The sequence below is a fragment of the Ovis aries genome, chromosome 2 (genome assembly GCF_016772045.2).
Source record: "Ovis aries strain OAR_USU_Benz2616 breed Rambouillet chromosome 2, ARS-UI_Ramb_v3.0, whole genome shotgun sequence".
In the NCBI taxonomy this organism is placed as follows: domain Eukaryota; kingdom Metazoa; phylum Chordata; class Mammalia; order Artiodactyla; family Bovidae; genus Ovis; species Ovis aries.
Genome location: NC_056055.1, coordinates 157,708,930 through 157,724,260, shown reverse-complemented (window position 1 = coordinate 157,724,260; position 15,331 = coordinate 157,708,930). Strand labels below are relative to the sequence as shown.

The 15,331-nt window shown below is 42.7% G+C and overlaps 1 protein-coding gene across 5 annotated transcripts in view; it reads right to left on the bottom strand.

Moving 5' to 3' along the window:
• Window positions 1-15,331, bottom strand: part of CACNB4 (calcium voltage-gated channel auxiliary subunit beta 4) — a 276,636-nt gene that overhangs the window by 44,683 nt on the left and 216,622 nt on the right. For 4 of the 5 annotated variants that reach the window (XM_042243867.2, XM_042243864.1, XM_042243865.1 and 1 more), the window contains 5 exons: window positions 11,113-11,243; window positions 8,808-8,884; window positions 7,276-7,295; window positions 6,970-7,050; window positions 5,607-5,665 (listed from right to left, as the gene is read on the bottom strand). In XM_042243867.2, the coding sequence (XP_042099801.1) occupies window positions 5,607-5,665; window positions 6,970-7,050; window positions 7,276-7,295; window positions 8,808-8,884; window positions 11,113-11,243 (368 nt within the window). Of the gene's footprint in view, window positions 1-5,606; window positions 5,666-6,969; window positions 7,051-7,275; window positions 7,296-8,807; window positions 8,885-11,112; window positions 11,244-15,331 lie in introns of those variants that run through there. The other variant, XM_042243866.2, reaches the window with a different exon arrangement.

The following is a 15,331-nucleotide window of genomic DNA, read 5'->3' as shown; positions in this document are numbered from 1 at the left end:
TATGGTTTTTCCTGTGGTCATGTATGGATGTGAGAGTTGGACTGTGAAGCAGGCTGAGCACCGAAGAATTAATGCTTTTGAACTGTGGTGTTGGAGAAGACTCTTGAGGGTCCCTTGGACTGCAAGGAGATCCAACCAGTCCATTCTGAAGGAGATCAGCCCTGGGATTTCTTTGGAAGGAATGATGCTAAAGCTGAAACTCCAGTACTTTGGCCACCTCATGGGAAGAGTTGACTCATTGGAAAAGTCTTTGATGCTGGGAGGGATTGGGGGCAGGAGGAGAAGGGGACGACAGAGGATGAGATGGCTGGATGGCATCACTGACTTGATGGACTTGAGTCTGGGTGAACTCTGGGAGTTTGTGATGGACAGGGAGGCTGGGCATGCTGTGATTCATGCGGTCGCAAAGAGTCGGACACGAGTGAGCGACTGAACTGAACTGAACTGAAAATGTCGATGTTCACTCTTGCCATCTCCTGTTTGACCACTTCCAATTTTCTCTGATTCATGGACCTAACATTCCAGGTTCATTTCTTTACAGCATCAGACTTCACTTTCATCACCAGTCATATCCACAACCGGGCATTGTTTTTGCTTTGGCTCCATCTCTTCACTGTTTCTTGAGTTATTTCTCCACTCTTTTCCAGTAGCATATTGGGCACCTACCAACCTGGGGAGTTCATCTTTCAGTGTCATATTTTTTTGCCTTTTCATACTGTTCATGGGGTTCTCAAGGCAAGAACATTCCCTTCTCCAGTGGACCACATTTTGTCAGAACTCTGCACCATGACCCGGCCGTCTTGGGTGGCCCTGCATGGCATGGCTCATAGTTTCATTGAGTTAGCCAAGGCTGTGATCCATGTGACCAGTGTGGTGAGTTTTCTGTGATTGTGGTTTTCATTCTGTCTGCCCTCTGATGGAGAAGGATAAGAGGCTTATGGAAGCTTCCTGATGGGAGAGACTGACTGTGGGGGAAACTGGGTCTTGTGCTGATGGTCAGGGGCCTGCTCAGTAAATCTTTAAGCCACTTTTCTGTTGATGGGTGGGGCTGTGTTACCTCCCTGTCGTTTGGCCTGAGGCCAAACAATAGTAGGGCTAACGACCATAATGGTGACCTCCTTCAATAGGACTCATGCACTCACTGTTGTATTCAGTGCCCCTGACCCCGCAGCGGGCCACTGTCAACCCATGCCTCTGCTGGAGGCTCCTGGACACGCACAGCCAAGTCTGGCTCAGTCTCTTGTGGGGACACAGCTCCTTTCTCCTGGCTCCTGGTGCATACAAGGTTTTGTTTGTGTTCTCCAAGAGTCTGCTTCCGCATTCTCGTGGAAGTTCTGTAATCAAATCCCACTGGCCCCCAAAGTCAAATTCCCTGGGGGTTCTCAGTCTCTTTGCTGGATCCCCAGGTTGCGAAATCTGTTGTGGGTCCTAGAACTTTCTTTCTTAAGAGTAGGAGAATTTCTTTGGTATATTGTTCTGCAGTTTGTGGGTCGTCTGCTCAGCAGCTCTATGGTGGGGCTAATGGCAACCTCCTCCAAGAGGGCTTATGCCACACACTGCATGTCCCAGGTAGCTACACCCACAGCCCCTGTTGCTGAGGCAGGCCACTGCTGGCCCATGCTTCCATAGGAGACACTCAGACACTCAAAGGCAGGTCTGGCTCAGTCTTTCTGGGGACTCTGGGTCCCAGTGCACACAAAGTTTTGTTTGAGCCCTCTGAGCATCTCTGGCAGGTATGGGGTTTGATTCTAAATGTGATTTCACCCCTCCTACCATCTTGTTGGGGCTTCTCCTTTGCCCTTGGATGTAGGGTATCTTTTTTGGGGGGATCCTTTTTTGGTGAGACAGATACCATTCTGTCAATGACTGTTCAGCAGTGAGCTGAAATTTTGTAGTTCTCACTGGGGAAGATGAGCACATATCCTTCTATTCCACCATCTCGTTTCAACAACACAAGAGATGACTCTACACATGGACATCCTCAGATGGTCAATACTGAAATCAAATTGATGATATTCTTTGCATCCAAAGATGGAGAAGCTCTATACAGTCAGCAAAAATAAGACTGGGAGCTGACTGTGGCTCAAATCATGAACTCCTTATTGAGAAACTCAGGCTTAAATTGAAGAAAGTAGGGAAAACCACTTGATCTCTAAATCAAATCCCTTATGATTATATAGTGGAAGTGACAAATAGATTCAAGGGATTAGATCTGATAGATAGAGTGCCTGAAGAACTATGGATGGAGGTTCGTGACATTGTACAGGAGGTGATGATCAAGACCATCCCCAAGAAAAGAAATGCAAAAAGGCAAAATGGTTGTCAGAGAAAGCCTCACAAATAGCTGAGAGAAGAAGAGAAGCAAAAGGCAAAGAAGAGAAGGAAAGTATATCCATTTGAATGCAGAGTTCCAAAGAATAGCAAAGAGAGATAAGAAAGCCTCCCTTGGTGATCAATGCAAAGAGATAGAGGAAAACAATAGATGGGAAAGACTAGACATCTCTTCAAGAAAGTCAGAGATATCAAGGGAAAATTTCATGCAAAGATGGGCACAATAAAGGACAGAAATGGTATGGACCTAACAGAAGCAGAAGATATTAAGAGGTGTCTAGAATACACAAAGAACCATACAAAAAAGATCTCCATGATCCAGATAACCACAAAGGTGTGATCACTCACCTAGAGTCAGATACCCTGGAATGTGAAGTCAAGTGGGCCTTAGGAAGCATCATTATGAACAAAGCTAGTGGAGATGATGGGATTCCAGCTGAGCTATTAAAAATCCTAAAAGATGATGCTGTGAAAGTGCTGCCCTCAATATGCCAGCAAATTTGGAAAATTCAGTAGTGGCCACAGGACTGGAAAAGGTCAGTTTTCATTCCAGTCCCAAAGAAAGGCAATGCCAAAGAATGTTCAAACTACCACACAATTGTACTTACCTCACACAGTAGCAAAGTAATTCTCAAAATTCTCCAGGCGAGGTTTCAGCAGTATGTGAACCAAGAACTTCTAGATTTTGAAGCTGGATTTAGAAAAGGCAGAGGAACCGGAGATCAAATTGGTAACATCTGTTGGATCATTGATAAAGCAAGAGAGTTCCAGAAAAACATCTACTTCTGCTTTACTGACTACACCAAAGTCTTTGACTATGTGGATCACAATAAACTGTGGAAAATTCTAAAAGAGGTGGGAATACCAGACCACCTGACCTGAGAAATCTATCTCCTGAGAAATCTGTATGCAGGTCAAGAAGCAACAGTTAAGACCAGACATGGAACAATGGACTGGTTGCAAATTGGGAAATGAATATGTCAAGGCTGTATATTGTCACCTTGCTTATTTAATTTATATGCAGAGTACATCATGAGAAATGCTGGGCTGGATGACGCACAGGCTGGAATCAAGATTGCTGGGAGAAATATCAATAACCTCATATAGGCAGATGACACCATCCTTATGGCAGAAAGTGAAGAGGACCTAAAGAGCCTCTTGATGAAACTGAAGGAGGAGAGTGAAAAGTTGGCTTAAAACTCAACATTCAGAAAACTAAGATCATGGCATCTGGTTCCATCATTTCATGGCACATAGATGGGGAAATAATGGAAACAGTAACAAGCTTTATTTTCTTGAGCTCCAAAATCATTGCAGATGGTGACTGAAGCATGAAATTAAAAGACACTTGCTCTTTGGAAGAAAAGCTATGACCAATCTAGACAGCACATTAAAAAGCAGAGACATTACTTTGCCAGCAAAGGTCCATCTAGTCAAAGCTATGGTTTTTCCAGTAGTCATGAATGACTGTCAGAGTCCAACCATAAAGAAGGCTGAGCACCGAAGAACTAATGCTTTGAACTGTGGTTTGGAGGAGACTCTTGAGAGTCCCTTGTACAGCAAGGAGATCCAGCCAGTCAATCCTAAAGGAAATCAGTCCTGAATATTCATTGGAAGGACTGATGCTGAAGATGAAGCTCCAATACTTTGGCCACCTAATGCAAAAAACTGACTCACTGGAAAAGACTGTGATGCTAGGAAAGATTGAAGGCAGGAGGCGAAGGGGATGACAGAGGATGAGATGGTTGGATGGCATCACCAACTCAATGGACACGAGTTTGAGCAAGCTCTGGGAGTTGGTGATGGACAGGGAAGCCTGGCGTGCTGCAGTCCACGGGGTTGCAAAGAGTCGGACCCAAGTGAGCAACTGAACTGAAACTGAAGTCTGTACTGAAGTACTTAGCAATTCATATAATGGCACTGAAGCTTTCTGCTTCCTTGAACTAAAATATCAATTATTGGAACTAAAATCCCAGCTTATTTTCTTTCTATTATATATAGTCCCAGAAACTAACAAATACTTTAAACACAATTATCCAGAAGGTTTTTCTTTTAAATAAATATATACAATTTGTACTTAAAGCATTATCATATTTGCTTTTTCTCTTAAAATATCATATTTTTAGAAACCTATGTGGAAATTAAAAAAATATCTTTAAATACTTAAAACTTTAGTAAGCTGGATGCATTTAACCATACTTATCCATCAGTACTGTTTTCTTCATTTCTAATAAATCTTCAGGTATTGATTTCATGTGGTTATTTTTACAAGGAATACATTCTGCGTTGTGAAAGAGCTTAGTTCTTAGTATTGAGTCAGTGCGGACTTTTTAACATTTCTCTGCAAAATACAGAAGCTCCTTCCAGATATTTTTCACAAAACTGAAATGATAAAATTTTCCAGTGGTTAAAGACTGTGTCATGTTGATATGGGTCACAGTGAAATAGGATACATAGAAAAGAAACCAATAAAATAGCAAGGTAATTTCTAGTAAAACAAACCCAGAACTGAATATTCAAAGAAATACTATTCCCTACAAAATAGTCACTTTGGGAGGCTTATGATGAAAACAGGCTTCCTTGGTGCCTCAGTCAGTAAAGAATCTGCCTGCAGTGCAGAAGACTGCCTACAATAGAGTAGACCCAGGTTCGATCCCTGGGTCAGGAAGATGCCCTGGAGAAGGAAACAGTAACCCACTCAAGTTGCACTCCACTTGCCTGGAAAATACCATGGACAGAGGAGCCTGGCGGGCTGCAGTCCATGGGGTTGCAAGAGTAGAACACAACTTAGCAACTAAACCACCACCACCATGATGGAAACGTTTCTTGCATTCTTCGTTTAAGGAAATTTGGTACTTTATATCTTCATATGCTATACATGCATATATGCATGCACACACACAGTTCCCAAATGACTCTACCCAACGTGACCAGCGATGCTCCATATTGTCAGAAACATTCTACATTTTTTATTATTTTCTCATAAATATGTTTGGTATGAATTCAATTACAAGTGAGAAAATAAAGACTAACACATACATTTAAATAAAACAAATGAATTATTTTCCTTATCAAGGTCCTTCTACTTTAAGAGATTCGATGCCATACATCCTAACTTCATATTTTCAGAGCACTTTCATTGTGTTCTCCCTTGAACATTGAGTTATTTTAATTAGAGAACATCTGCGATCGCAGGAAACATAGACCTACAAATCAATTTATCATTCATGGTGGTTAAAGGAAAATAAAAATGCAAAAGCATCTGTATGTCTCACCTCCCATCAAACCTGTGCTTCAGGAAATCAAAGAGGGCTTTCTGCATCATGTCTGTGACCTTTGCAGAGGTGAGAAAAAAAGAATGAGGCAAACAACAGCAGAGAGAGAGAGAAATCAAAAGTGAGAGAACTGCAAAGAAGGGCATTCCAACCAAAGACCTTATGACAGCTATTTGTCTGCTGGGGGCAGGACAGGGCAAACAACCATGAACAGAGTTTTTTTCACACTTAACCTACTTGCACTTACTCAGTTTCCCCCATTGGTTCTCCTCCAGGGTGCTGAGGGGTGAACCAGCGGTGTTCACTAGACCCAAGACAGACCCTCATCTCTTTTTTAGGGGATAGAAGGGCCACCAGGAGACCAGGATAAGCTGGCTCTGTGCACAGGTACGGCCTGTCCATGCCATACCTGAGTGGTGCCTGCCTGCAGTGAGAAGCAACTAGAGCTCCTTGGGCCAGCCCCAGGCCCGGCCTCCAGCTAGTCTGTGCAAGTTGGTGGACACATTCTCCACATCCAGGGCTGGACTTTTGTAGACCCCTCTCTGCTCTTCCTCAGACAGCCCCCATTGAGGGGGGGGGGGGGAGGGAGTGAAAGGGGAAGTGGGAGGAGGAGATGGGATTCTTAAACCTGCGTCAAAGAGATTGATTAATTCACTCAACAGATGTGCACTGAAAGCTGACCATGTGCCAGATTTGTGCTGATTCAGTGGGAAGGGTGCCACAGAGGTGGCCCACCTTCAGATAATGTCCTACCCATTTATTCTTATCCATGCTGGCATAAAGTCAAAATGGCAACATCTGAAATGCAGTACATCTAAGTGTTTGCGCTCTTCTTCCTTACATTGCTTAGTTCATCTCTGAAGGAGTTCAATGATATTTTTAATGGAGTTTTCCCCCTTTCTTACGTCCATTAAAATAAAGAAGCAGAGAAATGTTTGGTGGAATATGCCATCGTCTTGAGCACCCAGCAAAGTGAGACTGGTTGGTGCTCTGAGGTGAGGTTTGCTGGCACATTGCTTTTATGTTCCCCTGTGGCATTCATTCGCTATTTTTTCTAACAGCAACAGGAACCGCTGAAACAGATAAAATCCTTTTCTTTGAATTGAAAGCAGAGCAAACCTTTGACCAGAACTTCCCATTATAACTATTTTGAGGGAGCTATTTCTAAACACTGTAATACATGAAAGATGAGAAGAGGGCCAGAGAGGGAGGAAATAGCAAAGGGCCACGTGAACCCCACAAAGCACCTCCTGTCTCACAAGCTGAGGGCCCGAGTGTAAGCAAACCCCAAGGAGGAAGCTCCCAGTGGCTGTCTCCTAGGTTCTTGATCAAGAACTGATGGGTAACAGACTGGTATCGGTACCTCATAACCCTTCAGCGATGGCCCCACCAGCACCACCGGACGCATGGATGGCACCACGTCGTAGGGGGGGATGTGCTCCGTCTGAAAGAGACGATTGGACACACGTAACAAGGTGTGAGGGTCAGCAGCCCTCCTCCACAGCCACAACATTCACAATCCTCTGGCCAAATGAGAAATGATAACCACGGGTCCCACCAAGGAGACGCCTCCCTCATTTTATAGCCATTTGGGTCACTGAAATGGAGCATTGCAGGCATTTATGGATAGAAACCTTCACAGGAGATTTAAAAAGGAAACATGACTTACCACTTTTTGCTTCTGTTTTGCTAAAAGACAACAATGAGAGCCATATCAAAATATGTAATCTCTGTCATTGTTAGCACACGATTTTAAAAGATGGAAGAATATGCCAATTTGTCCCTGTCATTCTCGTCATTTCCCAATCACCCACTCTGCAGAGTATTACTCTACTATTTCATCCTGGTTGGGCCAATTGGGAATACAAATGCAAAAACAGACCATTTCCTCCCTGAACAAATGACCTCATACCCTGATTTCACAATGGGTGGGGAGGGTGGATTTCATAACATTGGCTGGGCCAGCCACAGGCCATGGGTTGTTCCCGTGCTGGACACAGCATGTGGTGTGGCTGAGAGCAACTTGGACAAATCAAATTTGATAACAAGAGACTTAGAACAAGAATTTGTATAATAATGACCATCACTGCACTCACTAGTTATTTTTGGATGTGTAATTTTGGTAAACTAGCAGAAGAATTTGCAGTTCTTTTGTGTTCTTAAGGCTTTCTGCTCACTTTCCAGAATACTGACATATTTTTCCTAGTGCATTGCTTTTAATTTCAAGTAAGTTTATAATCAGTTGTCCCTGTTCTTTCTTGTGTGTAATAGTGAACAGCTGCAATGACTTAAATGTTCAGCAAATGGGGATGAGGCAAAATATACTCAATATCTCTGGCTTTGCGGCCACCCATGCAGTCCTGTCCATCTGCAGACAACCTAAAGAACAAGACTTTGGTTCAGAGCCCTGGAGATCAGGTTTCATATACAACGACTCTGATATTCAGATCTGCTCTGGAACCAACGCAGTTTCCTGCAGTTATGGTATGCCAGGATAGACATTGATCTGTCATTCTGAAATGATAATCCCAGATACATTAAGGCAGCATCCGTTCTGGAGCAGAGCAAAATGAGCCTGTAGAGCCAGGGAATGTGGTGGAAGGAAAATTCTTGCTTGAATACCTCCACAGTTTCTAAATGCACGACAACTCCTGATTGGGCCATCACTGTCCCTTCATTACCATTAAATTCAGGGCTCAGTTGTCTGCTTTTCAAACAGAAATGAGCCCATTTTGGGCCAACCCTCATTCTCTGCTTCAGCCCTCCCCAGCTCCACAGCTCAGGTTGTACCAACACACCCTGAAGTTTCACATGAAGACTGGAACTTATCATTTTCTTTAGAATGCTTTTAAAACTCATATAATTGGCCCTCACCATCTTAAAGTGTGCTGGGTTCTTGGGTGGAATAGTGAACTTGCTTCTGAATGATTTATACAATAGACGGCAAATAAGATTGTACAAAATCATGAGCCATATCAAAACATGTAATCTCTGTCATTGTTACAATGATCTGAATTTCTAGCAACACAAGTACCCTTTAATTCAAATTAAATTACTAGAGAAAAGCAAATAAGCAATGAAATATTAAGTAGAAAAATCTTTAAATTGCTTCCAAATTAGTAAAAAAATATTTGCATGTATTTTCAAAGATTAAGAAAGAAATACATTCCATTAAAAAAAAAGTCTAACTAAAACCCTCACCTGTTGATGTGGGAGTTGCTCGAAATGTCCCTGATACCATTTCTCCGAGACTTGAAGAAGAATTTCCACTGGATTTCCTAAGATACAGAAAAGGAACTTAGGACTCATTCCCCAGATTCCTTGAAAATAGAACTTGAGAGTACAAAGCTTTCTTTGGCCTTAATCCTACTAAATAATTCAAAACACACCAACTCCTGCTCTTAAGCTTCAAGGATCTGCCCAAATGTTTTCTTTGACCTCCTTTCTCAGAGAAAGTGGGAAACTAACTAAGATCTGGAAATACTTTGTGAAAGTCTCTTTCCTAATTATTTAACACAGAAATGAGGCCAATGAATCACTAAGAGGAGTGTTCTTGTGAACCGTTTGCTTAACCAACGCTGACCACCAATGCACTGGTTGGATGTCAAACACAGTTCAGAACGAGCAGAAGAGTATTCACTGTTATAGGAACTAAGGACACAACACTGAGGGGAAAACAAAATTCTTTCCCTTATACAGACAAATTCTAGTGGTATCAGTATCAATCAGATGAACAGGTAAAAATGTAGTATGTTTGATAGTAGTAAGTGCAACAAAGAAAACTGAGATGGGAGGGAGATAAGCAAGGGGAGAGAAATGGATTCAACTTTAGATATGGTGGCAGGAGCTGGCTCATTGAAAAGATGAGATTTAACACAGATCTGAAGCAAATGAAGGAGTGATCCGGTGGAAAAGTGAAGGAAAGGGTCTGGTAAGAAAAAAGAGCAGTTGCAGAGGAACATAGGTTTTCACATGGAGCAGCAAGAGAGACAAAAAGTCTAGAGAAGAAGTAATAAGAGGGATGAATCATTGATAATATTACAGGCATGTTATCATTAATAATACTACAGGCATGTTATATCCTAACAAAGGTCGGTAATTATAAGTGGGGCTCACACTGTCGTGATCTCCTATCACTGTTTAAGAACTTCCCATTATGACAAAGGCAAAAGGCCTCCTGAAGAACAGAGGCGTTTTTGAAACAGAAAAGGATCTAATAGGAAAAGGAGGTTGAGAGTTAAGAGAAAGAACTAATTCTATTTTAGGACTTTCAAAAAACAGTAACACATATCAAATCAGTACTTCAGTGTAGGCTCACAATACATGCAGGTTTAACATGATTGCAGCCATGAAATTAAAAGACGCTTACTCCTTGGTAGAAAAGTCATGAGCAACCTAGATAGTATATTCAAAAGCAGAGACATTACTTTGCCGACTAAGGTCCGTCTAGTCAAGGCTATGGTTTTTCCAGTGGTCATGTATGGATGTGAGAGTTGGACTGTGAAGAATGCTGAGTGCCGAAGAATTGATGCTTTTGAACTGTGGTGTTGGAGAAGACTCTTGAGAGTCCCTTGGACCACAAGGAGATCCAACCAGTCCATTCTAAAGGAGATCAGCCCTGGGATTTCTTTGGAAGGAATGATGCTAAAGCTGAAACTCCAATACCTTGGCCACCTCATGCGAAGAGTTGACTCATTGGAAAAGACTCTGATGCTGAGAGGAATTGGGGGCAGGAGGAGAAGGGGATGACCAAGGATGAGATGGCTAGATGGCATCACGGACTCGATGGACGCGAGTCTGAGTGAACTCCAGGAGTTGGTGATGGACAGGGAGGCCTGGCGTGCTGCGATTCATGGGGTCACAAAGAGTCGGATACGACTGAGCGACTAAACTGAACTGAATATGATGCTGATTTGTCCTCTCAGGCTTTGCTTGTATCCCTGGGACTTTTAAGCACCTGTACTCTGATATTTGTGGATACTTCATTGTTCACTAGAGGCTAATTCATCTGAATCTGGACAGAGTCTTCCCTTTATTACCAACCAGTGGTCACAGAAAACCCTGGAGAAGCTGCTACTAGTCCTGGGATGGTATTGCATGTACCACGGCATTCTGTGCTCACTTGAAAGAACTTCTCTGAAAGATAACCAAGAAGAGCTATGATGCTAGGTCAGGCCAGACCCCCACTTGTGGTACTGTAAAAGGATGCTCTACACGACTCTCACAGAGGGAAGCTCAGGTTCCCAACAGGGTTTGTTGGAGTCACAGAAAACAGTCTCCACTGTGGAATTCATGTTGATTTCAGGAGCGTCAGCTTCATTCAGTACACAATGGGGGGGATGAACTACCTGAAACCCCCTCGTGTCAATTTCAGAAGTGCCTTGCACATAGAAAGATAGCTTTTACTTCAAAAGCATACGTGTTTAACTTAATAAGGAAACTTGAAAACATCGCCTAATTTCCCTGCTTCCTGCAAACAAAATGTGGAGAAAAGAAGGAGCCTCACCCTCCGTGAAAACGGCCTCTTTTCTGTTCCTGCTGAATCCGTATGTTCTCCAGTCTCAGCGGACTTGGGATGAAGCCAATCTCACAGCCTTCTTTCACCAGCCTTCCTATCCACCAATCATTGTTGTATTTCTGGAACACAGAAACAAAGATGCTATCAATTCACTTATCTTCCCATTTATTCATTTCAGGGGGCCAAAAGATTGAAGCACTATGTTATATAATATTATACTGTACCATATTATATACACAAATACTACTTATAGTATATTATACCATATTATATATATCTGGGGGGGGGGGGCTGTCCAAAGAATAAAGCAAACTTTCTAGTCCAAAAGCCAAGGTAATTAATACTTGAGGGTCTGCAGGCCATATGGTCTCTGATGCAACCACTGTAATCTTCTGTTGTGGTGTGGAAGCAGCCACAGACAATATGTAAACACGTAAGCATGGCTGTGCTTCAGTAAACCTTTTCCTTCTGAAAGACACAGGCTGGTTTCAGCCCATGGGACACCGTTTGCTAATCCCTGGGCTAAAGGCAGCTCTTAACGTTCGGATTCCTTTGGTCCTTGTCAAGAAGCCCTTGCCACATCTTCAGGAATAGATTTTGTAAGGATAAATATGCACCACTGTGATTAGAACTCTGGAAGACAAGAGAGACAAGTCTAAGATGAAATACACTGAACAGTCTGTTATTTATCAAAAGCTTTGAGGTAAAAATTCCACCGTAGTATCTGTATTTTACTCTCTCTGGGGAAAAACAATGCTGCTGCTAAGTCGCTTCAGTCGTGTCCAACTCTGTGCGACCCCAGAGATGGCAGCCCACCAGGCTCCCCCGTCCCTGGGATTCTCCAGGCAAGAACACTGGAGTGGGTTGCCATTTCCTTCTCCAATGCATGAAAGTGAAAAGTGAAAGGGAAGTCGCTCAGTCATGTCCAACTCCTAGCGACCCCATGGACTGCAGCCTACCAGGCTCCTCCATCCATGGGATTTCCCAGGCAAGAGTACTGGAGTGGAGTGCCATTGCCTATAATCTTCCAAATACAGATTTGCAAATCAAGGTCCATCTTATTACCTGAAGAAAAATAAGCCTACTCTCACAAAGACTAAGCATATTTTACATAAGTGGAATTTTTGAAGTAATCTCCAAGTGACCTGAAATCCAAGAGGAATGAAGGAATTTCGATTTAAATAAAGTTCCAAGACATATAACCTTGGGAAACAAACCCCACACAAAGGCTTCAGTCAATATAGGGTAACATGGTCCTATTTGATGGGCCAGCAAAACTGCATTTGTAATGATAAATTTGCTGAATTTGCTGACTTTAAAAAAATGCACAATATGACAGCTGCAAGTTAACTTTTATTTGGGGCAAAATGAAGACTATAGCCCAAGAGACAGCATTTCAGATTGTTCTGAGAAACTGCTCCAAGAGGCAGTGGAGGAAGGTCAGAAAGCGTACATTCAATCAAGCACAAACAGAAGCTTTCTGCTAGTCATAAGGAGCAGTCATCATTCAGAAGGAATTTAGTGCTTTTCTAAATATGAGGAGACATAAGAATTGGGTTCATAAAACTGGCTCCTGAAAAATACTTAACTCTCTGAAGACCAGTTATGCCAGTTTTTCCCAGAGCACAGAGTGCCTCATTTCTGCTCTCCACTTTCAGAGGGTGTTGAAACTCAGCAGCTGCAGCAGCACCGATTTAATCCTTACAGAGGCAGACGGCAAGTGCCCGGGTTGCTGTTGCTGTTTAGTCGCTAAATCGTGTCCGACTCTTTGGGGCCCCCCTGGTGGCTCAGTCAGTAAAGTACCCATGGCAAGCACTAGTCTGTAGCTGACAAATCTTAGGGCAGAAGGCATGTTTAATCCAAGCTACATGCCTCAAGGGAAGGTTTCAGCTAGGTGATTTCCAGAAAACAAACATTACTCCTACTGTTTACATCCTCCAGAGATAACTCCAAAAACTTCCTTTATTGTCTTTATTAGTGTCGGACAAGGTAACTCTCTCTCTTTGATCTAGGAAACATCTCATTTTTTTCAAAGCATAACTCTATATGGTATATTTTGCTTAGCTCACAGGACAGTAGAATTTATATGTATATGACATTGACACGCTGGGAAGGAGAAGTGGATATTTCCACTGAATCATCAAAGCACAAAATTCCGGGTGACTCTGAGTAATTCTGAGTAACAGCTTTATACTCAAAAGCAAATAGATATGAGTTAGAGATTTGGCCTTTGTTTTGCATACAGCTCCTACACAAAGCACACATGGCAAGCAGTCTGAGCCTGCACTGAAGAAATGTGAGTCAACCTAATATAAAATCTTGAACAGTCTAGGTCTCAATTTCTCCCATCTTTCCATCTTTCATTTCAGGATAACACTCCTGAAATAACAGGTTTATTTATTTTGGAATTACCAAAAGGCAATGGGACCACTTTAGAATGTTTGGTGCATGGATTTGGAGTTTAAATTTTACTGTGGTGGGGACAAAACAGACAGTGAGTCATAGTTTCCCACAGCTTAAGTTACCTCCTGAAATCAAATTAGCCCACTGGAACACTAACTTACTGCTACCCAAATGATCTTAAAGGGGTTCCTGAAATAGTTGATGTAACTTCCCAAGATGTTTTACGTTCTTCTAGGAAACAGCTAAAGCACAGTGAAAATCTGACTCAACGTTAACGAAAGTTCTTCGAGCCACTTAGGGGAAAGTTACATTGTACGTTCAAGGGCTTAAATCACTGTCATTTGGTGTATGTGATAAGGACAGCTGTAGCTTTTCTCTACTTTTAAGCTTTTCATTACTGAGAAAGTACTGAAAACAGAGCATACCAAATGGCCTTCGAGGTTATGGATGAGAGGAAAGGCTACAACTCGATTATAGAAATATGTTCACTTGTGTTGACATTCTGGGAGTACATGCCAGCTTCCTGGCAAGGTCATGTTAGTGCTATTCCAATTCTTCTCATTTTCCTTTCCTGAAAATGATGAGCACGTTCTCTTCCTGTTTCCTCATCTGAGATCTCAAAATCTGCAAACAAGTGGCTCTAATCCATATAGGATTACCAGTTCAACATCATACATCAAACTGCCAGGCTGGAAGGTCACTGCTCGAGGAGCATATAGATAAAAAAGCAACCGACAGGACAAATGGAGATGACTGATGGAATAGAGGAAAACAATAAGATGCGTCAAGGTGGGGATGCAGGTGTGAGGAGTACGCATGGAATATTTGAGGACTTCTTTTACGGGTTCAAGTGCTGCTTCTCCTTGGAAACAATGGGAATGAGCAACTAATGAAAATGGTTTGGTCGTTTTTGATGAGAATGATGACACAAAGTCAACCTAACCATTCAGGTGCTAGGGCACATGTTTTGGGTTAAGAGTCCTTGTCTTTCGGGCACATATGAATATCCCCATGTCATACATGATCGAGAAAGCAGAAGAGGCCAACTCGATGCTTCCTCAGTTTCTCATAACCAAAGCTGTGAGTACCTAAACTCATCTTTTACCCTAATCTGTTATAATGAGTAAGTGTTCCCCTTTCTATCAAAGGTCTGCCCCATCACTTGGGGTCTGGATCCCAGGCTTCCTGACTACCAAAACCTTCCCCCCTTTCCCATGAATCTCTCTCCTTTTTTCTCTGTTAACAGGCATGGACACATATTCTGGTAGCTCCCATCCTGAAAGAAAACCTCTTTTGACTTCATACCCTCTTCAGTCTGCTGCCTGGTCAGTGTCAATCCCCTTGGAAGCATGGTCTGTGCTTGCTAAATAGACTTCCTAACTCCCCTTCTCTCCTCATCACACTGCATCCAGCTTTCATCTCCCAAACTCCAGACAATGGTCCCAGTGACCTCCACGCTGCTGACCACCGTGTTGCCAACCCAATGTCCATTCCTTTCTCCTCACCTTAGGTGACACGTCACAACATTGGCTGCAGCTGGTTACTTCCTCCTTTTGAACACACTCTTCTCTGTTGATGTCCATGAATTGCTCTGTCCTAGTTCTCCTCCCATATCTCAGGCTTCTCCTTTTCAGCTTCCTTACTTGCTGAGTCTTTTCATGCACCCCACCTTCGCAGGATGGCATTCCTTTGGATTTGATCCAGGGCTGCCTTCTCTCCTCCTTCTCCTCTGTCTTTAGATGACTTCATTCATTACCATAGCTTTACATGCCACCTGGATAAACTAGCGATCCAAATGTGCATC